At 35.0% G+C, this 23,061-nt stretch overlaps 2 protein-coding genes across 2 annotated transcripts in view; one reads left to right on the forward strand and one right to left on the reverse strand.

Moving 5' to 3' along the window:
* The window catches only part of Rgk3 (Rad, Gem/Kir family member 3), a 150,426-nt gene that overhangs the window by 66,801 nt on the left and 60,564 nt on the right, over positions 1 to 23,061 (forward strand). The gene's annotated exons all lie outside the window — the stretch shown is intronic.
* On the reverse strand, positions 13,129 to 20,930 carry LOC142978341 (cytochrome P450 4d8-like). The gene is made up of 10 exons (XM_076122746.1): positions 20,637 to 20,930; positions 18,844 to 18,936; positions 18,496 to 18,606; positions 17,964 to 18,149; positions 17,452 to 17,648; positions 16,744 to 16,807; positions 16,228 to 16,429; positions 15,447 to 15,598; positions 14,951 to 15,130; positions 13,129 to 14,583 (listed from the first exon to the last, which is right to left on the reverse strand). Exons 1-10 carry the CDS (start codon positions 20,791 to 20,793, stop codon positions 14,405 to 14,407), a joined length of 1,521 nt encoding a protein of 506 aa, XP_075978861.1. The 5' UTR covers positions 20,794 to 20,930; the 3' UTR covers positions 13,129 to 14,404.

Consider the following 23,061-nt stretch of genomic DNA (forward strand, 5'->3'; position numbering starts at 1 on the left):
GTTAAATTAATAGCTGTGGCTGTTTATTGGTTGTGGTGATAGTTGAATGGTTGTGCGAACACAAGTCGATGATATCGAGATCTTATCGATTAAATGTCAAATATTCGATAATGTTTATCGTGTATTGTGTGTGTGCTGTTTATTTTTCAAAAGTATAAGATCACGTAATGTACGTAAATAAAGCATCATATTTATATTTATTTTTAATTTTATAGGTAGTTGTGAAAATCACAAACTTGTTGACATTTTTACGGTAGAACATCGACTTATTATTAAGTAATATTAACCATTTACAAATTTTGGATTACGCAGTATTACAAAACTTATCCTAAGCGTGAGTCTCTAAACATAACTTTCCGTTAGTAGTACATTTTTACTTATTAAATGAAATACACGTCAAATTTCACACTAGCGGTTCCCTACTTAGGAATCGGTACTCAAGCCAGATTTCTGAGTAAAGACTAGGCTTTTATTATAACCATAAACAAGAGGAAAGTATTCCTTAGCTGTCTCCATCCATGATAGTAAACAACGACAAAGTACATAAGAGTCTCATCTCGTTAACAAGACATGTAATGCTCTATCACAGCGTGTAGTATGACAACTTTATATAGAGCCTAGACGTTCACGGCTTATCTAGACTATAATATTTTTGTAATGTATTGCTACATGCGCAGTTTATCTAGGTTATTATTAATAACCCTTATTTTAAATAATATGGCCGTATCGAAAAGGCCACTGTCAGCTGCATGAACCTGCGTAGCAATAATGTTCAAAATTATAAAAAGCTTCTATACATAAGCCAGCAGTGTACCTTCTACACCATATACCTAAGCCAGCAGCGAACCTTGCACACCATCTTTCTACGAAGTTGTCGGACTATATCACATCGTATCACCGGTATCCGCAAGTACAGTACACTTTACCATCGTTCATCAACGTCCAGATTACTCGTAAACTTTGGGACGATAGTGTCGTTACATTTTTATCTCATGTGACACTCTTAGGTATAGTTCACTTACAGGCTTTGCTTGCGTGATTTTTTCTAGTTATTATCATTGGCCTGTATATGTTACTGTAAAAGCCCGAACGGTGGTAAATCCTAAGATTTTCCGGTATAACCTAGGAATTACCAATTCGCAATGGTAAAAGTCCGAACAATTCTTTTATTTCGAACTTTTACCTATATTCACTTGATGATGTCGAGATGTCGCCGGAGTCCCGCTTCGCGGGGCTCCTCCTTCTGGGTGGTTAAAAAAAAATAACCACGAAGGCTAAGGTGGGAGCTTCGCTTCGCTCGCTAACCTAACCTACCCATGTCGCTTTGCCCAAAACTCCTTCTTTATAACTATGTCACAGTATATAATTATACCGTGAAATAGTTATAAACATAGTTATGAAGGAGGATTTTTTTATATATCGTAACATAGTTTTTAAACTCTGGCTTCTTCGGACTTTTACCATTGAGAGTTGGTAAATCTTAAGTTTTACCGGAAAATCTTCGGATTTACCACAGTTCGGGCTTTTACAGTAACATATACATCTATTGCAGGTGATTTAGGTGCCTCGCGTCAGGTTGTCAAGTGCTCATGTGTTGTGTTGCTTTTCTAGAAAAGTGTGTATAACCTGTGTTAGCGATGGCAAATTGTATGACAATTATTTCTGTGGTTTAAAGTCCAAAAGACAGAAAGTCGGACTGTGTCCAATGAGTACATCATTTGACTTTTAATATTAGGTTGACTTGTACGTTTTTTGTTTTGTCATATAAGTTTTTTCGAGCAATAACTGTAGGTTTTAAAAATACCTTTGTTTTTCGTTAATTAATTATATATTAAACTTTATATTAGACATTTTGTGGCATAAGAAAAAGAATCAAGACTATAAAACTACGAAACCAGCAACCAATTTAATTTCTTAAAACTAATCGATATTAATTACTTCAATTTTATTACAAAACGAACAAATTTTCCACCTAACATTGGAAAACGTGACTACCAAGTTGAATTTCGTCAAATTATTAATAATAAAGCTGTAACGAACGCACGCGATCCGATACCTTCGCAACGCAATAGGCTTTTTTAATTTGAAAAACCAGTTTTAGAAAAACGAAATAAATGGGGTTTTTTCGATGGTTTGTTTGGTTCGAACGTGCGTGCAGAGCTCGTGGCCAATTTAGATTCGTGAAAGTCATTAGGAGCGTGAATGTTTTCAAAATTGGGTGTTATTTTGATTGTTATGTAATGATTTAGCTGTTTGTAGTATTTCAGGCCTGAAAGCCTATAAGTACTACTAAAAAGAGTCTCATCAAGTACGTCATTCCCATTTTTTTAACCTCTTTGCAGCATAACGAAAGCTTAACCTTACGCATCATTTTCCGTTAGCGATGCAATGTATAAAGCTGGGATGCGGACGCGATAATTATTTTGATTTTGAGATCAAATCGAGTAGCCAATATCTTAAGTTAAGCTAACTAAACTACCAACTTAAATAACATTTGTTAGAAATTAACAAAAAAAAAATCTCTAACCATACATACGCGATGGTTATTCATATTTTGACTTAATGTATTTAACACACACACCTTACGTTGTGTCACGTTAATCACTCACACAACAAGGTGTAAAATACAGTATTCCGTATAATCTGTGGCAGTGGCGACTTTACCCGAGTGTACCCGAGAAGGCCCGACGTGGTCGGAAGCGAGGGAGGACGGACAAAGCCGCCGGCACCTTTGATCCGCTTACTGATAAGAACAGACTGACAACGCTACCGTTTCACTGTTTGCTTGATAACTTGCTGGTGTTTGTGTAAGATATTTATTACTGGTTTTGGTTAAGGAATAATGTTTGAGAATGTCTGAAATGTGCAACTAATCTGCCTTTGCCAATAAAGATCATCGCGCCTCGCAGTGCGTTTGCAAACGTACAAACAATGGATACATATTAAAACTATGTTTAAGCTGGACTTAACTTAACACACCTCATTAATTTTTGGATAGGATTCTCCGGAAATTTATCATCCAATCGTCTTTGTTTCTGCCATTTCACAAACTTATTAAAATTAAAAGAAAAACTTGAAAAAACTCTTTCTGTTTATCGTACATTTGTTGATAGCAATTCGTAGAGGCCGATTTTTACCACTTTCGTCTATAAAGAAGCAAGGGCAATACATTTTTTCCTAAAACATATTTTTGAATAACAAATTTTGAAGGCCAAACACTCCACACGATAGTACCAAGTGAAATAAATCACGTAACACTAGTAGGAGAGTAGGAACATTAGACCCTTTCTTGACTGATCAAACTTAGTTACGTTACAGCCCAGTCAGTCATTCACAATAACATTAGCAGTCCCTATTGAAGCCACCTGTCGTGGTTATCAACTGATCAAAGGTTTCCGTCTGTCCAGCGCTTTGTACCTTCATAGAGTGTAGCTGATGGTGGTTGGACATTGTTAGGAATTAAATCTGCTGTCAAAATTGTCGACAAATGCTTAATTTATAGCAATATACAATGACGGAAGCGGTAATCCGACTTTAAACAGTTTGATGTGAATAACAAATATATTAAATACTAAATTCTTCCTGCGACTACATCCGTATGCAAAAGAGTTTCCAAAGCAAAAAAGTATTATGTTTTAATCTTGGCTATAAACTTACTGTGTACTCCCTAAAATGCATTCAGTGGTTTTGACGTGCTTGAGTGATAAACATTCATCCCATCATCCAAACTTTTCATCTCCAACTAGTATTATAAATGTGAAAGTTTGTCAGTATGTATGGATGTTTGTTACTCTTTCACGCAGATACTACTGAACCAATTACGATAAAATTGAGTAGGTAGGTAGCTTAAACAGAATAATACGCAGGCGACTCTTTTCGGTATTCCCGAGCGATCGGGATTTACAGGGGAAGGATTTCTACGCAGACGAAGTCGCGAGCGGCCTCTAGTTTAATCATATAAGTAAGATTATTTTTGTAAATATACTCATATTTATTATAGCTATTAGTCCTAATTCAGCTATCATACTCAGTAACCCGACACGAGTTGAATCAATTAAACATTTGGCACGGCTCTTGAGCGAATCATCTGAGTGACGTCATTATTACTGTGATTCAGTGTATCGTTTACTGCGACGTGATATATGGAGTACATTCATCATTGCATCGTAAATATATGCGGGGCTTGATGTCCATGATGGGCAAATTATTTATGTTAGTGTGCACCTAGAACTCTGCATCTATACCAATATTATAAAATTGTAGAGTTCCTTTTTTTGGTTGAATGCACTAATCTCAGGAACTAAGGGTGCGAATGAAGTAATATTTTACTGTTGGATAGCCTATTATTTGTTGAAGAAGGCTATAGGCTATATATCATCACGCTACAACCAATAGGAGCAGAGTACCAGTAAAAAATGTAACAACAAAGGGAAATATACTATGAAACGTATATATATAACAGACATGTCCTTACCCACAGTAGCCCACTTGTTCGCTTCTTTGTTCGATGAAATGTGGGTCGAACTAATGCACCTCTTCTTACCAGTAAGATACGATAAAATACCTGTTCTCCTTCAGGTATAATACGTAGTCTAATTGTATTTAAGAAACCCTTTGTGGCCAAATTTATCGATCAATTAAGTGATTATATTACCTACACATACATATGCATTTTAACCTGAACTTCTTAATATGTACTGGCCAAGATCAATGTGATTGTACTTACTGATACTCAAAGATTTTTTTGGTAGCGGGTCAGAAACTCTGGAAAATCCAAATTTATTTTTCAAATAAACTAATCTTTAGCGTAATAGTTTTCGAAATCGATAAAAGGTATTTAGCTTTGAAAAACATTTTCTGAAACCACTTTCCTGATTCAAGGTTTCCAATTTATTTAGTCAGTTTACACGTGAATTACTTTCATCAATAAACTAAGACTTGTTCGAACTTTTAGCTTAAGGACATATTTTGTTACCGAGGCTTAAGTTTCATTCACACAGAAGGCGGAAGCGTTTCCAATGCGTGAGCCGTGCGGTACATTGTCTTTACATACAACACGCACCTGACACGCCTGTACGTTGTCATACATACAATATACATACCATGCTTACCCTGGTAGCGCGGATGACAGAACGTAAAGACATCGTTGTAAGGTCTGTGTCACATAAAATTTTTGCCTTTATTACACTTGTAATACTTACTTAATCGCAGTGACTTGCTGTTGTATTCAGACACACGTAAGTATGCACGTTGACACCCACGACGCTATATTCAAAATGACACCCGCTGTAATCCCATTTTGACACGCAGCCGTCCCGCAATCGCGACATGTCTGAATTGCCCTTTACACTTATTTTGTTACTTTGACTAAAATATTCTTACATTAAGGTACTGTGCTTAGATACCGTGTTTCGCTAATATTAAACTTAAGTGGGAAAGTTGTCAACGTTATTTTATTTTACGAGTTCTTGTAACAAGAAAACGTGGATATTTTTCGTCAAAATAGGATACAGTAAGAAAATGGTTAAACGGGGAAAATGGGAAGGCTCATAAAGAGACCTAGTAGCTAACGACAGCCCTCCTGCAACATCTTTTGAGCTGTCTTTATGGTAATCTTTCAAAAAGAATATCATCTTATTAATATCCCCCTCCCTCCGGCCGCGCAATTGGACAGACGTGTTTTTTTGCTCTCCGTTTTAAAAATCCTTTTAACAGTAAATTACGAGTTTAAAGTGCCAATATAGTGTAAACATTAATCATACACAGTATTACTACAAAGTAAAATTTATTTACAAGAGATAAGTGCGCGTTAACTACTCAATTTTAATAAAACCTAAATACTGTAAAGTGTCTGTGCTGTGTTTGTTGTGATAATTCAAAAAATAACCGTTCACCTCGCCGCCGCCGCTTCGCCGTCTACTAGTGGACATTGACCTTAAGCACTCTTGCGACACAAGAACGTTTAATTTGTGCTACTTATCAGATGTCGCAGTAGCGCCTGATACTAACAACTGTAGTCTAACTCGCAGCGACGAAGTGTCTTGAGTTCAAGCCTGCGCGATCGCGACGTGCTCTTTTTGTGGATTTTGGGGAACATTTCGTCGATCCAGTGGTCAAAACCTGCGTCAAACTAAACTTAAATTCAAAATGAAATGTGAGAAGTGTCTCAAGCTTGTTAAAACCGCAACCTGCTGTTCTGCCACCAACTGCAAAAAAACATACTGCGGTGTCTGCATAGACCCAAGTAATGTACCATCTAAAGGAAATTGGACATGTCCCTCTTGCAAATCGCCTAGCAATCAAGGACCAGAAAACTCCTATAATCCATCTGTTACGAAAGAATCTGGACTAAATGTTACCCTTCGTAAAAAACAGGAACTGCAGACCGATAGCAAAATTTCTTCACAAGATGTAAGAGAGCTGATGTCTGAAATTAAGGGCCTGACTGCAGAACTTTCTTCTCTCAAAGTCAAATTTGAAGAGGCAACGTGTTCACTATCCAGATGCCATGAGCGAATGTCCGAAATGAATGACATCATCATCAGCAACTCGACCCGAATCAAGGAACTAGAACATTATGAAAGAGAAAATGCAGTTCTTCGCGCAACCGTTTCTCAAATGCAGTCTGACTTAGACCTACAACATCAAAACCAATTAAGGAATGAGCTTGAGCTATCAGGCATCCCAGAGACCCCAAATGAAAGTCTGGGTCATATAGCACTGCTGGCGGCACACAAAATTGGGATAGAGCTGCAAGATAACGATATCGACTACATAGAAAGAGTCGGTCCGAAGCGACCTGCAGCTACACCAACACTCGGCCAAAGTGTATCGGATCGTAATTCATCTCCTCGCCCAGTTGTCATAAGATTGGTTCGGAGAGATAAGAGAGATCAAATTCTGCGAGCCGCTAAGGCTAGACGTAACCTAAATAGCTCTGATTTGGAACTTAGCGGACCTCCGGTAAGGATATTTTTTAACGAGCGCCTCACAAAAAGTAACCGGAGTTTATTTCGAGCTGCTCGTATCAAAGCTAAAGAATCCGGATTTGCACAATGCTTCGTTAGCCGTGGAGCTGTCTACATCAGAAAAGCAAATGGGAAACCAGGTACGCGCATCCGCAACCTTGATGACCTTGAAGGTATTTCCACTTCACCTAAGAATTTTAGTAATGATGTATACCAACACAAGAAATAGAAAATTACTTTATCAGCAACCACGCACCCTGAAATGTATAACATGTTTTACTAATAATAGTCTAATAGCGATAAGTTTTAATGTATCTAATAGTTCCTTACTTACATATACAACTTTTATTTTTTTTGTTTATATTTCTTATTGTCATATGATAATGCTATTTATTTATAATTTAATATATATCCACAGCTTATATAAATATATATTAATGATAAATATTATATTACTAGATGTATCAAACGCATACCATTTATTTTATATATCTATTAATTCTTGTAACTTAACACAGATCAGTAATACTAGACATAATCCTAAAAATGCAATCCTTCACGCAAAGACTCTACTAGCTCATAACTTTGGCAATCCTATTAAACTATTGAGATATATTTATTATACTTTGATATTTAATAATTTAAATGATGACTGATATAATAGGTGATGCTTTAGATACATATGTTATTGATTGCCATGTTATTGATGAGGCTGAGAAATGCGGAGAGATACTAACACCGTCATATAATTTTAAAATTCTGACACTGAATATCAGGAGCATTAACAAAAATTTCGATGACTTTATTATAGTATTAAAGCGCTTACATAACAATTTTGATGTACTCTGTCTAACAGAATGCTGGCTTAATGAATTAAGTACCATACCACAGATACCGGGTTTTACTCACCACAAAACATCTAAATGTAACAACCAAAATGGTGGCGTAGTAGTTTACGTCAAAGAAAATTGGAACGCGACAAGTAAGGAACCCATACTTGACGACGCAGACTGCATCATAGTAGAAATTCCCAATATGATCACCATCTTTGCCGTATGTCGTTCACCATCTTTCAGGAAAGCTGACAACTTCCTAAATTCTCTAGTCTCCAATCTAGAACTTTACAATAACAGACGTCCTTTAGTTCTAACAGGAGACATAAATATTGATATATCAAACTTGTCGGATGATCCATACTGTACTGAATACCTTTGTCTCTTGGCAGAACACGGCTTAATGCCTGCTATTTCTAAACCTACCAGAGGCTCCTCTTTATTAGATCATTTCTTTTTAAGATCTAAATTTCCATCCGTTGGTATTGTGTGTCAATTAGATCTAACTGATCACGATGCTATCATTCTTGGCATTAACGACTCGCAGACCACTACTCAGAAACCAAAGCGTGTTATTTTGAAAAGAAATGAAACAGCCATTGAAGATGAATTAGGCAAGATAGACTGGAAAAAACACCTAGATCAAACTGATGTTGAGAAAGCTACAACTACGTTCATGGACACACTTAAATTGGCAATAGACAAACATACTTTCACAGAAAAGATAAGCAGATCAAAGCATAACTTGAAGCCATGGATAACTCCAGGTCTTATGCGATGTATGCGACATAAGGATCGTCTACATCTGCGTGCTAAGAAAAATCCCCATGATCCAATAGCCCAACTTGTTTACACTAGATACCGTAACTACTTTAATGAAATAAGAAGGAAGACTAAAAATATTTACGACAATAAAACACTTACAGACAGTAAAGGACAACCGAAGAAGCTATGGAGAGCTATTAAAAATATCTGTCACATTTCAAGCAAAAATTCTGAACCTTCCCAACTACTTTCTCTTGAGGGATCAAATAACTGGAAGCACTCATTAGATATGTGCAATGAACATTTCTCCACAATAGGACAACGTTTAGCTAATAAAATATTAGACAAAACCAAAACAACTGAAAACTTACTTGCAAACAGTATTCACACCACCGACTCCCCATCTTATTCTCTATTTCTTGAACCAACAGACACGACTGAAGTAGAAGCCTCGATTATAAATTTACACAACGAGAAGGCGCCTGGTGTGGACGGCATTAATAATGTATTAGTTAAATCAATTCGAAATTCAATAATAGAACCACTTACCGATATCTTTAATATGAGCATTGCCTCAGGAATCTTTCCCAATGTTTGGAAGATAGCAATGGTATGTCCGATTTTCAAGACTGGAGCCGTAGACACGCCTGACAATTATCGACCTATATCATTGCTAGGAGTGTTCTCAAAATTACTGGAGAGGATCATAAGCAAAAGACTAGTAAAATATCTCGAGGTTAATTCGCTAATTTCTAAAAAGCAATTCGGCTTTCGCAATGGCAAATCAACAGATGATGCTGTATCAGACTTAATGTCGTTTCTGGTATCCAACCTTGATAGGTCATTAAACTGCGTTGGTGTTTTCTTGGATCTTGCTAAGGCTTTTGATACAGTCTCTGTGCCAATTCTAATAAAAAAACTGGAAAACAAAGGTATCAGAGGTGTTGCCCTCCAATGGTTTAAAAGTTATTTAATGGGGCGGAGACAATGTGTTAGGGTGGCCGGGCAGCTAAGCAACTCTAGGGATATAACTTATGGCGTTCCCCAAGGAAGCATTTTAGGACCTACCCTCTTTAACATCTACATGGATGACATACACAAAATAGCCATTCCCAACTCTGAAATGATTTGTTACGCAGATGACACTGTCATCCTTTTCTCAGGTAAAAATTGGGAAGAAACCTTATATAATGCTGAAAACAGTATCCCTGTAGTATCAAAATGGCTAGATCAGAACCTACTCACACTCAATATTAAAAAAACTAAATATATTTGCTTCCACAAAACAGCGGCATCTTCACCTACAAGCTCAGTACAATTGAAATACATACATGTGATAACCAAGTTACTCAAAACTCTGACTGTACTTGCGATAGTATTGAACGAGCAGCTTCTATAAAATATTTAGGGGTTATGATTGACCAAAAACTTACCTTCAAACCACATTTAGATTTTCTCTCTGCTAGGGTAAGGAAAACAATTAATATAGTAAGACAGCTGAGATATGTCGCTCCAATTGAAACCCTTAAGATGACTTACTACGCCATGTGCCAATCGTTGCTAACCTACTGCATTCTAAACTGGGGCGGTGCAGCCAAATCTCACATGATCCAAATTGAACGTGCTCAGCGTGCTGTGCTAAAAACCATGCTCAAGAAACCCAGACGCTACCCAACTATACACCTATACAGAGAATGCCAGTTACTCAGCGTCCGGAAACTCTTCGTAAGTATGGTGATTCTTAAAAAACACAGAACAGTTTTGTCATTAGCAAATTATAATGAGATGATCTCTCGTCGACTTTTCCGCGTACCTGTCTTTGCCTGTCGTACTAAATTTGCCCAACGTTTTTATACATTCTTGTCAGCCCACATATACAACAAAGCTGCTAAATTCTGTGACCTTCGCGCAAATACTATATTAGAAGTTAAAATTAAGATAACTCAATGGATACTTAACCTCACGTATGAAGAAACTGAAAGTCTGGTAACAACATTTTGATAATCTGAATTATAAGTAATAATTTTATATATTTATACTATTTATGTAATTTTAAATTTTTACTCTTTTATTTTATATACGTACTATATATACATATATATGATAACTATATATATACATATCATATTCATATATACACACATACATATATTTTTTATATTTATTTTGTGAGATGTTAAATGTGTTACCTTCGGTAGACTTAAGTTGTATTATTTAAGCCTTATTATTATTAACATAATGTTTTTTTTTTTTTTCTTCTCATTTTTTGTTACTTAAATATTTTATTTTTGCAATTCTTGTCTATAGCAATAACAAAAGAAATTTTATTTTATTTAACTTAATTGTGTAGTGCTGGAGATATTACTATGGGATATACACTGTCATGGGACCCCACGATACAGGCTTGCCTAGTGTGGGGACCACGGAACGTCACCAACTATGTAACCTTGCAATACGCAAAATGATCTCAGTAGTTGTAAGATAGAAGTTATAATAATGTTTTAATTTTGTGTATTTTAATAAACGTTTTTTCATTTTTTCATTTTTCATTTTCATTTTCATATAATAAAAGGTTTAACGTGTTCAGCAGATACAGAGAAAACCCGGCAAAAACAAAAAAAAAACGTTTTGTAGTAGGTCATACTTTTTTACTTCCAAAAGCTTCCAAAAACAAAGAAAAAGAAAAAATCCAAACATGAATAAATACGCACCCATTTTATATCAATCATTAGGTGTCTTTCAAGAATATTCGACTACCACCAATTATTTTTTATCGTACTTTAGTACCTACAAAACTGCATAATCAAAATATCTAAATACGCCATCCCTTTGACGAAACAAGCGTAACCAAAGCCATTTCTTTTTACTACAGCAATATATAATTGTTACTATCGCAGTGACGTCACGGTGACGTCACAAAGCTTTGATGTCTGATTGTACGGATATATCCGGAGAACATTAGCTTGTCTGATTAATGTACTGTTCAATGGTATCAGTTACATGGTTTTGGAAATAAATGTGAAGATGTATGTTTTTAAAAATGGATAAATTATTTCTATAACTTTTACCGACAGATCTGCATGTATTCAATTTTATAACTGCATATTTTCCTACCATTGCGTCAGGAGGTCGTAGACGCGATTCTGAAATAGAACAATCATTTGTGTGATCCACAAATAGTTGTTTCGGGTCTGGTTTAGGGTTGAAAATCACAAGTAAAATACATGTATTTTTCAATCGGGCTTTGTATTTTTCAATAAAAAACAGAAACTTTCAAAGAGGTCTTACGATGTATCTTTCGAAAGTTTCCGTTTTTTACATGTATTTTACATATATTTTACTGTATTTTAGGACTAATAATGATAAAATAACTTTATGGTTAAATCAGCATTAATCAGCATCCTCTTTTACATATATAATTAAAAATCATTCAATTGGTTGTTGTCTTGTTCACAAATAAACCCCAACAAATACTACTTGCACGATAATACATTAATTTGTTTTAATAATAATAATTCGTTTCGTTGTAATTTATGAAAAATACATTGATTAATACACGTATTATACATGTAAACTTGTATTTTTCAAACAGCCCTATATTTGTATTATTCCAAAGTTACATGTATTTTACTGGAAAGTTTCAAAGTTGCGAAAAAAACAAATGAGTATCTTTCGCCATTTTCATCCCTAGTCTGGTTGTACTTTGTGTCCGTTGTTTGTATGTTTGTAAAAGTTCTCACTGCACAAGAGCAATTCCTAGTGCGGAAATTGTCTTTTATTAAATAAGAATAAGAGAAATCAGTTGTACAAAATTATAGTGGCAGCAGAAACACATCATTTGTGAAAATTTCAACTATTTAACTATCACGGTTCATAAGATACAGTCTGGTGAGAGACAGACAGCGAAGTCTCAGTTAAAGGATCCTGTTTCTACACTATAGGGTACGGAACCCTTAAAGAATGCTCTCATTGACGTTTATGAGCTCTACTTACATGTCCTTGGTTAAATATAAGGTAATGGTAACTGGTAGACACAGGTTTTAAGGTATAGCTAGAGATAATATTACTATTAATCAGACAAAATCGTCTAAAGTAATCGTTAAACGCTAAGTAATATGTATGCAAAAGTGTAAAACTCTGTCATTTAAACAACGTTTCTTTAACGAAATTTCTCGTTTAATAAACATTCCATTCCATCAAGATTCAACGCCGTCTCTAAAAGAAAAAAAAAACTATTCCAATTTCAAAAACCACTGTCATAGGAAATTGCATTCAAAATTTTAAAGCATACGGTTCAAAACAGCTTGTCGTTTTAATCGTCGCCAGTGTTGCAATCGTAAACGTTCTAATTGCTTTTATCCTCCCAATTTTGTGGGGAAATATGGTGAATCTAACGACAGGTATAAAGTAGTATTAATTCAGTTCGTTTATGGGCAACACCGAAGTGGTTGTCACATAAAGTTTTATGGCAACGTTAGCTCTTAGTAAAAGGAACTGAAGGGAAATAAAACTAGGTATTATTGTTTTGTGTGGCTTTATGATTTACTATTGTCACCTGTGTTTTTGGCTATAAACGTGTAATGGAATCTATGTCATTATGCTTAATGAAATTCTGTCTGGAAATGGAATTTGTACTAATACAAATCCGAGTATATTTTTATCCTTCTATCATGTCAGGATAGCTGAACCGTTTTTAATAAAATTTGGCTGGGTGATAGACCATATCCTGGAGAAACAGTTTTTTTGTTGTTTCTTTTTTTACAAAACCTGACTGAACTGATTTTTGATAACATTTCGATAGTATTGGACCTTGGAAACGATCATAGGCCATTCTAAACAAAATTGAATATTAACGGAATAGTAGTCACTGGCATAAACTAGTTTTTATTATCGGATATATCAAAGCAGATATATTTTAATCTAAACTCTAAGGATAAAATAATTAACTCCTGTAAATTACTTTTGAAATACTTTAAACAGAAATGAATTAAAACCAGCAGAAGAATTCAATCTTAATTCCAAAAGAAAGTACCTCTAGACTTTTCTACTCGCAATGCGATAATAGTAGTTAGTATTTAAAGAATAAACGCCGGGAGATAATTGCTAGCTAAGTGAGTTTCGCTCCCGAGCCAAGTAATATTGTTTCAGACGAGAAAAAGGTTTTACTGTACTTACTGCTGAAGAAATTATATTAACAAATGGAAATTGAGAATTATTATTTGAAATGTGCATAATAATAATACTGTTTTTGAAAAGATAGTGTGGTTTTGGTTTGGGATGAATAATGCAATTAATGAATATTAAATAATGAATATTAACATACATAGTTCAGGCTTGACAAGTAATCAGGCGAATTAAACAAATTTTCTCTTTGTGTGAATCATACTTTAAATAACTCTATACCGCTGCATAACTAAACTCGCTGTATTTTAATAAAAAAATAACAGTACGTAGCACCATTTTCTACTGTCAGTACTGACAGTAGGAAATGTTGACTAACGAGCGTTTGACATTAAGTTTGTAGAAAAATAGTTCTCGTGGAATACGCTAGGAGCGCTGATGAGGTTTTCGTTCAAAAGTTATTAACACTGGCGTGAAAGTAACCACTCAACAGAACATTTATTAAATATATTTCATATAGTTCAGTACCTCGATTCTCTACCACTATCGACTACCGACAACCGGCTAGCTATCGATATTTGACATTTAGAATGTACTGCCAAAATGTTTCCTACGACGCCCGTCAGAGGCGCTGATCAGATTTTCATACAAATTTCTCGATGACAGTTCGGTTGTCGGTAGTCGATAGTAGTAGAGAATCGAGCTACAGTACATCATCTACTTTTTTTTTCTATGTTCAAATCTAATAGGAAAATTATCAACATCTTTCATCATGATGTCAAATTTCAGTCGTAACGGTGGGTCTTTAGTATTGTTATCACTTGCGGGTAAAATCTTGTAGTGTTTCAATATGTGTGATAACACTGTCTTCATTGCTATCATTGCGAATTGGTAGCCTGGAACATAAGAAGTCATATTAGAGGTTGAGAAGAATATCTGTCTGTTTTTAAATTGCCTTTAAGGTACGAATGGAATATAGGACTGGTAATCATGAGGTGGTAATAATCCGGTCCGGCAAAATGCTATTGAGTATTGCTCATTTCTGATTGATTTTAATAATAGTTCAAAGAAAACCAAGTATAAAATAAATGTTTCCAAGTGAGTGTTAAAAAATCATAAAAGTCTTGAGTTGACTAGTGTACTACTGACCACGGTAATAAAAATCTGAGATTATCTGGTGTAATATTAGATGTAAAGTCTTGCAAGGTAGAATTTCAAAGTTACAATCATAATCAAATGTAAGTGAGTCATAAATTGTCTCACCTATGCAATTCCTAGGTCCATTACTAAACGGCATAAATGCCGCCGGATTCTCTAGATCTAGGTCAATGAACCGTTCAGGTCGGAACAGTTCCGCATCCTCGCCCCAGTAGCGAGGGTTGCGGTGAATAGCCCAGACGTTAACCATCACTCCTGTGCCGGGTGGTAGTTTTAGACCTGATGCTGGAAATAATTAAATAAATTTTAGCATTTTTAAATATTTTTAAAGAAATGCAGCATTGAATCACTAAGTAAATAAGAGTACTAAATGTATTAGAAGGAGTCACCCGTTTTTAACGCAATTGAAAGCCTTATTTAAAAATGTGTCCTACATAAATGTCAAAGATAAGCTGCGACAATTCTTTGGATTTTAACATATCGCGTCTTAGAGCATCTTATTATGCGGCGTTCTTTATTGGAAGGTCAGCAAATACTTTGATATACTAAAAACCCAATCAAACGACCAATATTAAGTAAAATTAGTGTCTAGATATCTTACGTAACACTGTTTCTTGTTCAACCTTCCTAGCAGTCAAAGGTACTGGAGGGTACAACCGAAGTGTCTCCCTGATCACAGCATCCAGATACTTGAGACGAAGTATATCTTCCATTGTCACCTCTCTATCTGAATCACCTAACACTTCTTGTATCCTGGAAGACAACATTTCTGAGTTCATTGCATTATTTTTTCTGAATAAAAGAGATATCTTTACGTGCGAGTTCAATGAAAGGCAGCAAAAATGACGATAAAATAACAGCATTAACTATATATTTTCGAATACCTAAGCAATACATAGCGATTGCCTTCACTTGATATTAATATTTCGCTTTCATACATTTCACCTTACTATTTACCGAAAAAAAATGTTTTCTCAAAATAAGCTAGCGGTGCAGCTCAATCCATACTAATATTATAAATGCGAAAGTAACTCTGTCTGTCTGCTACTCAATCACGCCTATACTACTAAACCAATTTGCATGAAATTTGGTACGGAGATATTTAAATACCCGAGAAAGGACATAGGCTATATATCATCACGCTACGACCAAAAGAAGCAGAGTAGCAGTAATTAATGTTACAAAAACGGGGAAAAATTTCACCCATTCTCTCTTATTGTACGCAAGCGAAGTTGCACGGGTCAGCTAGTCTTCAATATAAAGATACTCAGCTCTAGCTCTCTAGCTCAGTAATGCTAGGAAATCAGTCTTCTTTTAGTATTCTATAAGTAGTATCGAGCCTCAATACACAAAAGTCCCATACATCTCAAGAAGTGACTTACTCTTCATAAACTCTATCCTGTACCTCAGGATGCCTGGCCAGCATCAGTGTTACGAAGGACATTGCAACTGCCGTAGTATCATTACCAGCCACTATCAATATTACTACCTCTTCTATAATTTCCATATCAGTACAACTTCCTCCCTTACCAGTCCCTTCTGAATATCGCATCATCAGCTCCAAGAATGACTTTGGACTAATATCTTAAACAATAGATATAAATTGAGGTTTAGTTGGTCACCAACCACTAGCAGTGCGTTGAGAGGTTGTAAGTTCGATTCCCACACGGAACAAATATTTGTGTGATCCACAAATAATTGTTTCGAGTCTGGTTGTACATTGTGTCCGTTGATTGAATGTTTGTTAAAATTCCCCGCGACACAAGAGCAATTCTTAGCGTAGGAGTTGTCTTTTAAAAAAAATATTGTGTCAATCTCGAAAAGAGCACATGTCTTATATCTTTGTGACCTGTGAACTTTTTCAATTGAATGTTATTCAAAGCATTGTCCAATCTTACCTTGTTCTGTCATTTTACCATCTTCTTCTTTTTTTTGCATTGCTTTTCGACTTGCATCCACAAGCTGTAAATTAATATACAAAAGTTAACAATTGTACGAGTATTATTAAAGTTATTATCACTAAGAACATTCAACTCAGCTTCTTCAAGGATATAACGACATCGTACTTTCATTCTGTAACCCTCAGCCCTGCCTTTATCTCTTATATTAAATTATTTATCATCTTCCGCGTATCGGTTTGTTGCTATATTTAGACATACAATGTTAGGCGCAGTACTCATGATTCGTTTGGTAATATTCCGCCCCTTCTCATTATGTAATTAAATATTTACCACAGCAACAAATATATATTAGCTTTTCTTCCAACTATGTTGGAGTCGGCTTCCAGTCTCACTGGATGCAGCTGGATACCAGTATTTTACATGTAGCGACTGCCTGTCGGACTTCCACAACCCATTAACCTGGCTTATAACACGATACCCTACGGTATGACTGGTTGTCAAACTTTCAAGCTGACTACTGTTAACGACTGTCAAAGATCTTTGAAAAGGACAGCCGGGACACACAATGTAACGTGCCTTCCGAAAAACGAAGAAACTCGATATGTATAAGATGGTCACCCATCCAAAGAACAACCTCGACAAGGGTAGCTTAACTACAGATCGATTCGCGCCGCTCTTGTTAACTAAGCCACGAGCTCCTCTTACCTCAGCAACGAATCCCCACATGTAATTCTTCATCTCCATCACTTTCTTGAACCCTGGCATGTTGCAGCACACTCGGTCGCTATGCAGCCACGGAGCACAGACCCTTTTAGCACAGAACTCCAGGCCAGCTTCAATAGACTTGAGGAATTTGTGGCCGGAGTCTTTCTGTGCATACAGTTTGTAGCCTAAAGCTGATTCTGAAATGTAGACCGAGGTTTTAATTGATTATCGTATTTAATTAATAAGCTGTACACATACCACAGCAGAATATCATATTTACTTGAGGTTCTCCCAAACAGCCTGTCTTCAATGACAAATCTACTGCTGTATAAAGTTAAAGCGACCACATTTTTTTTACCTTAATTTGCTACACGTTTCGGTACAACTTCCCCGTAGTAGCAAGCTGACTATCTCGATGATGACAGAACTTCTTATTTTAGTCTACCTCAACGGACATTTTATCTATCTACCTATTTTAACATTTCCTAAAATAAAGTCAAAGTATCCACTACCTGTAATAGTATCCATGGTCAAAGCCGTGTAATACTTCCAAGCTGACACAATGCCTTTACCAGCTACTCCACCCAGCTGTTCCACTATCACCTGGCTTTGTTCACTAAATATGGGTAAGAACTGCTTTACATTCTTCGCGCCGAGAGTTGATACTAGAAGTTTACGACGAGGTCTCCATCGTGACACTGGAAGATTAAACTGTTCGTTTAGATAGATCTCGTTTGTTAGTCATTCTTTCAACGTCAATATCTTTACTCAATAAAAGATTGAATTGATTTGATTCTTGCAAAAAGCAAGGGTAATTATTAATTTAAAACAATAGACATAACTGCGGGCATAAGCTTATTTTCGTTTATTTAATTTTTATACATATCATTAAACACCACTTTTTTTACTCTTATCTGCTAAAGGTCACGTAAGCTCCGAATATTTTTTTATTTTCTTTGCAAATAGTTTAACACTAGATTGGGGGTGATAAAATGTAAATTAACTAATAGTATATATAGTTTAGTATGTATTGTTATATTTTACCTGGAGCCAAAATAGAGCCGCTGCCGAAAAACAAGGTCAACAACATCACGATCTCATCTTTCTGAAGACACGTCTTCAAAACATATTCTGCTGATATTGGATCAGCCACCACTGAAAAAAATAACATATATTATGTAGGTACTCACATACAAGTCTTATGAAAATCACACACGCAATACAGGCACACCTTCAGTTAAAGAATGGAACAAAATTTTATTAACAGACAGTCGCTTACGTCTTTGTTCCACTAAATATTATGTGCGATACGTGTGTATCACATTTTCTACGAATGTTTTTGAACTTATGACTACAATATTATAGTTTAACATAAAAATAATAAAATATTACTTGTGTAAAGGTAGTTTCCGTGCCACATAGATGATAGTCCATTATTATTTTTCAACGCATCTCGACCCAGAGTTTGGAAGGCTTTCATACTAGCTGTAACGAAAAACACGATTTAAATTTTGTTTCGCACGGTAGTAAAGTGTATGTATTATCCTACAATATTCATTTATAGTTTTGACTGCCTCCGTGGCGCAGTGGTACAGGCCACCACGCCAACACCACTGCGCCTGGAGGTCGTGGGTTCGATTCCCACGCGGAACAATTATTTGTGCGGTCCACAAATAATTGTTTCGGGTCTGGTTGTGCTTTGTGTCCGTTGTTTGTATGTTTGTAAAAGTCCCCGCGACACAAGAGCAATTCTTAGTGCGGGAGTTGTCTTTTAAAAAGAAAGAAAAGAAAGAAAGATAGTCGAGTGCTACCTCCCACGCAAGTTGTCGCAGGTTCGAACCAATAACTTTTCAACGTAATGTGTCTATTAGAAATAATTATCACTTGTTTCAATGGTGAAGGAGAACTTCGTAATGCAACCTTCTATGCCCGAGAACAGTTCTTAAAGTTAGGCAAAATCCTCAACCCGCACTTGGCCAGCATGAGGGACATTAATTGTTTAAAAATATTTTTTTATTTTTATTATGCAGTCAGCAGTAAACTGGCCAACATTGATGATTTTTTGTTTTATTTTTCTTTAATAAGTTCCTTATTTCGATTGTTTAGTGGTCAACCTTGTTTTACTTGATTGCCTTTAACTTCGCTTTTTGTCTATTTGTTTTAATTAAGCAGTTTTATTTGTTTATTACAGCAATTAGGAAGTAATATTTGACTCATACTAACAGGTCAAGTCAAATCAAAGTTTGTCATTATGGCAACAAATAATTTTAGAAAAAAGGGTTTTGTCATTAATTTTCTTTGTACAAATTTTGGCGCAAATCTGTCCCATCAGCGACATTATTTTAAGGTTTTCAAAAGGCAATGCGCTAATCGGCCCTTAGACTAACCATAGTTTATTTTTATTCTATTAATTGCAAGTTTTTTATTTTTATAAAATCAATGCCTTTAAAGTCTCTTAAAATAACTACTTGAAGCAACAAAAAGAAGTCTTAACTTGCTGCCTTCTGCCTCAGGTAACTGTGCCAACTTTTTACTTCTCTATAACCTAAAAAGGCTTCCTTAATTGCCATTAATCTGTCAGCCAGTTATAGGCTGACTGCGTTAAAAGTTTGTTTACCTTACTGCTAACTAACCGGTTATGGTAACTAAATGCTACGAACCCGTGCTGTTTTGCCAACCAGTGCAATTTAGCGCAATTATGGGTAAATTTAATAATTAAAAAAATATATATTTTTTTAAGCGATATGTAATTAAGGATACAGTTGTTATGGTAATTATTTTAATGATATTCCTCAATCATTATTTTAGATAACACAAAAAAATAATTAGAATTATAGTTTTATGTAAGTATGTCTCATGAAGAATGATTTAGGTATTTTTGTAAAACATTTATGTAAGTTTTCGTACTTATCTAAATTTAAATATTAAAAAAAAATATATATATAATATTTCGCGGCATTAAAATATCTCTTTGTGCGAAAATACAATCTAGACTGTTTTTCTTTATATTTAAGCATTGTTTTTAACTTTAAGAGATAAATTACGATTCAAATTAAGAAGAGTAATTTATCAAACACAATAATTACCACGAATATTTCGAACAACAATCATTAAAAAATAAATTTTAATATTTATTTCACAATCGCCATAAAATTCCAAAATAAAAAAATTAGCTAGGTACTTACTTTCACTATTCCCTAAAAACAAATAACTGTGTCCCAAAAAAGGTAAAGTCCACACTCCGGAATTGAGTTCCCGTCCCAGCTTATAAATATCCCGATTTTTCCACCTTTGATACATTAGCAAAATTACAATCATCACTATTAAACAAGTGACCAGCATATTTATCTCTTTAAAACTGTACTTTTACACAGGAATATCGAAAAATCACTGCTTAAGTAGGAATAAGCCGTTCACACTACGGAACGGTGTCTTTGCGTCTCGTTACACAGCCGACAGTCAACGCAAGGATACGAAGAGGTACTGATAAATATCTTTGGACAACTCACACGCCGCTTTTTAATAAGATATAACCTGTATTTTGGGAAAAAAAAAGATATTTTTAAACTAATTTGAATTTAGCAGATATTATATAATCTTTTGTTCTAATTGGTACTATAATAAAATACTCGGCAATTAAAGAATTATGAATGTCTACTGATTTATATACGGGTTTTCGTTCGAGTAAAAAATATACTCTCTCAAACAATCTGTATATAGTTAAAGGTGCAAACCAAACTAAGAACCACGCATTCAAAATTAGATCACACTCGATATTATTATATGCTTTCTTTATATTCTTGAGTAATTTTCAACAAACTAAATCTAAATTCATAATTTTGCCCGACTTGGGAATCGAAGTTGTTTCTAGTCAACAACCTGCTACCATGGAAACAGTTACATTACACTTTGAATCACTGTTTGATGGAAAATCAACTGCCTTTTACTAATTAATTATTTTCCAAATTTATGAAGTGGCCCCAACCCGCACTTGGCCAGCGTGGTGGACTCAAGGCCTAACCCCTCCCTCACGACCTCCCTTACGGGAGGAGACCCTTGCCCAACAGTGAGACATTAATGGGTTAAATTTACTTTAATTAAAATTTAATAAAGGGTAAGGACCTTGTAACCTTGGTTTTAACTTGTTAGTAAACAGAATCTTTAGTTGGTGAGAAATTGTTAATAATATGATGTACCCAAAGCATTGTTTTCCACACTCTTCACACTTTTGAAATTGCCGATTGCCATCAAACCATCCGTGAATTTATTTTATGTAACGAGGTAAAATACATACCTGTGACGTAACAAGAATGCTCGAATGTCGTCATTCCAACAGAATTTAGAGGCCCAATAGCACTTTAGCCAAAAAATCGATCTTCAGTACCAAATACTCGGACCGCAGAAGTCGTTTTTGAGAATTACAATGTCATACATAATCATTTTTTAGGAAATAAAGCTCAAAAAACCCGGTCTATTAGTCTAGACGACCTTTTAAACCACTGCCAAAGTATTTTGGATTTTTTGATGGCTATTTGCATACTTATCGAGAGTACCGCAACACGATTTAAAAAACTTCTTGTTTTTTTTCGGTGCAAGAATATATTTTAAAATAAACATTCAAGTTTTCCCGTTATCTGCAATATTTTTGTAACCCAGCTTGAGCCAGTATTAGACTCATTTGCATACATATTTTACATATCTTATACCCATCTGGTAAAATGCATCTTTAAAATGTAAAGGGATTTTAAGGACCATGTCCAGTGTAACCGCGATTTCCTTAACTCGGTATTATAACAATAACTTAAAACAAAATTTTGAACGTATTGAAAACCATATTTCTGTGTATTATGCTAAAGTTGATCAGTTTTTCAATAAAAACATTGACAGCTTCTCAGTGGATATCTGAAGAAAATGGCTCGCAATATTTATATATAGGTAGCTACTAAGTTATCTAGAGTTAATAGTTGTATAAAACAGCCCATCTGTGATGCAAAATCATAAGGTACAGGAATTGGATGTTAAATAGATAATGAGTAAGGTAAATACATATTCTAATTACAGAGATAACATAACAATCCTTACATATACACGAACTCGCAAAATTCACGCTCTTTCTTGATAACAGTAACTAGCAGCTCGGCCCAGTTTCACCCTGATTAAACAATTAGATAGCCTGTAGTTTCAGAGATTACCCCCAGAGATACTTACATAAATGTACGAAATCCTCGCTTTTTCCTTATTGACAGTAGTATAGTTAACATAAGATAGAACTATACAAACCTCAGTCCGTGTTCTCGTTCGTATAAACTATGTATGACAGATTTCATCTAAATAGATAGGTTTTTTTGAAATAATAACAAACATAAAACTGAAAATGTCTGCTTTTTACGATTCTAAATTATTATTACAAAAGATTCTTATATGCAATTAATATTTAAAGGTTTACCTACCTTCTTTGTTAAATGTCGGGTCTTGCCATGAATAGTTTTTAATCGCACACAGACCTAGTGTACTTTACACAGTATTGTGTCTAAAAAATGGTAATAATAAACATTTTCACAAACTTTCACATTTATAATAGTAAGATAGTACATACATTTCAACTGGAAT

This window comes from Anticarsia gemmatalis, chromosome 14 (genome assembly GCF_050436995.1).
Source record: "Anticarsia gemmatalis isolate Benzon Research Colony breed Stoneville strain chromosome 14, ilAntGemm2 primary, whole genome shotgun sequence".
Lineage (NCBI taxonomy): Eukaryota > Metazoa > Arthropoda > Insecta > Lepidoptera > Erebidae > Anticarsia > Anticarsia gemmatalis.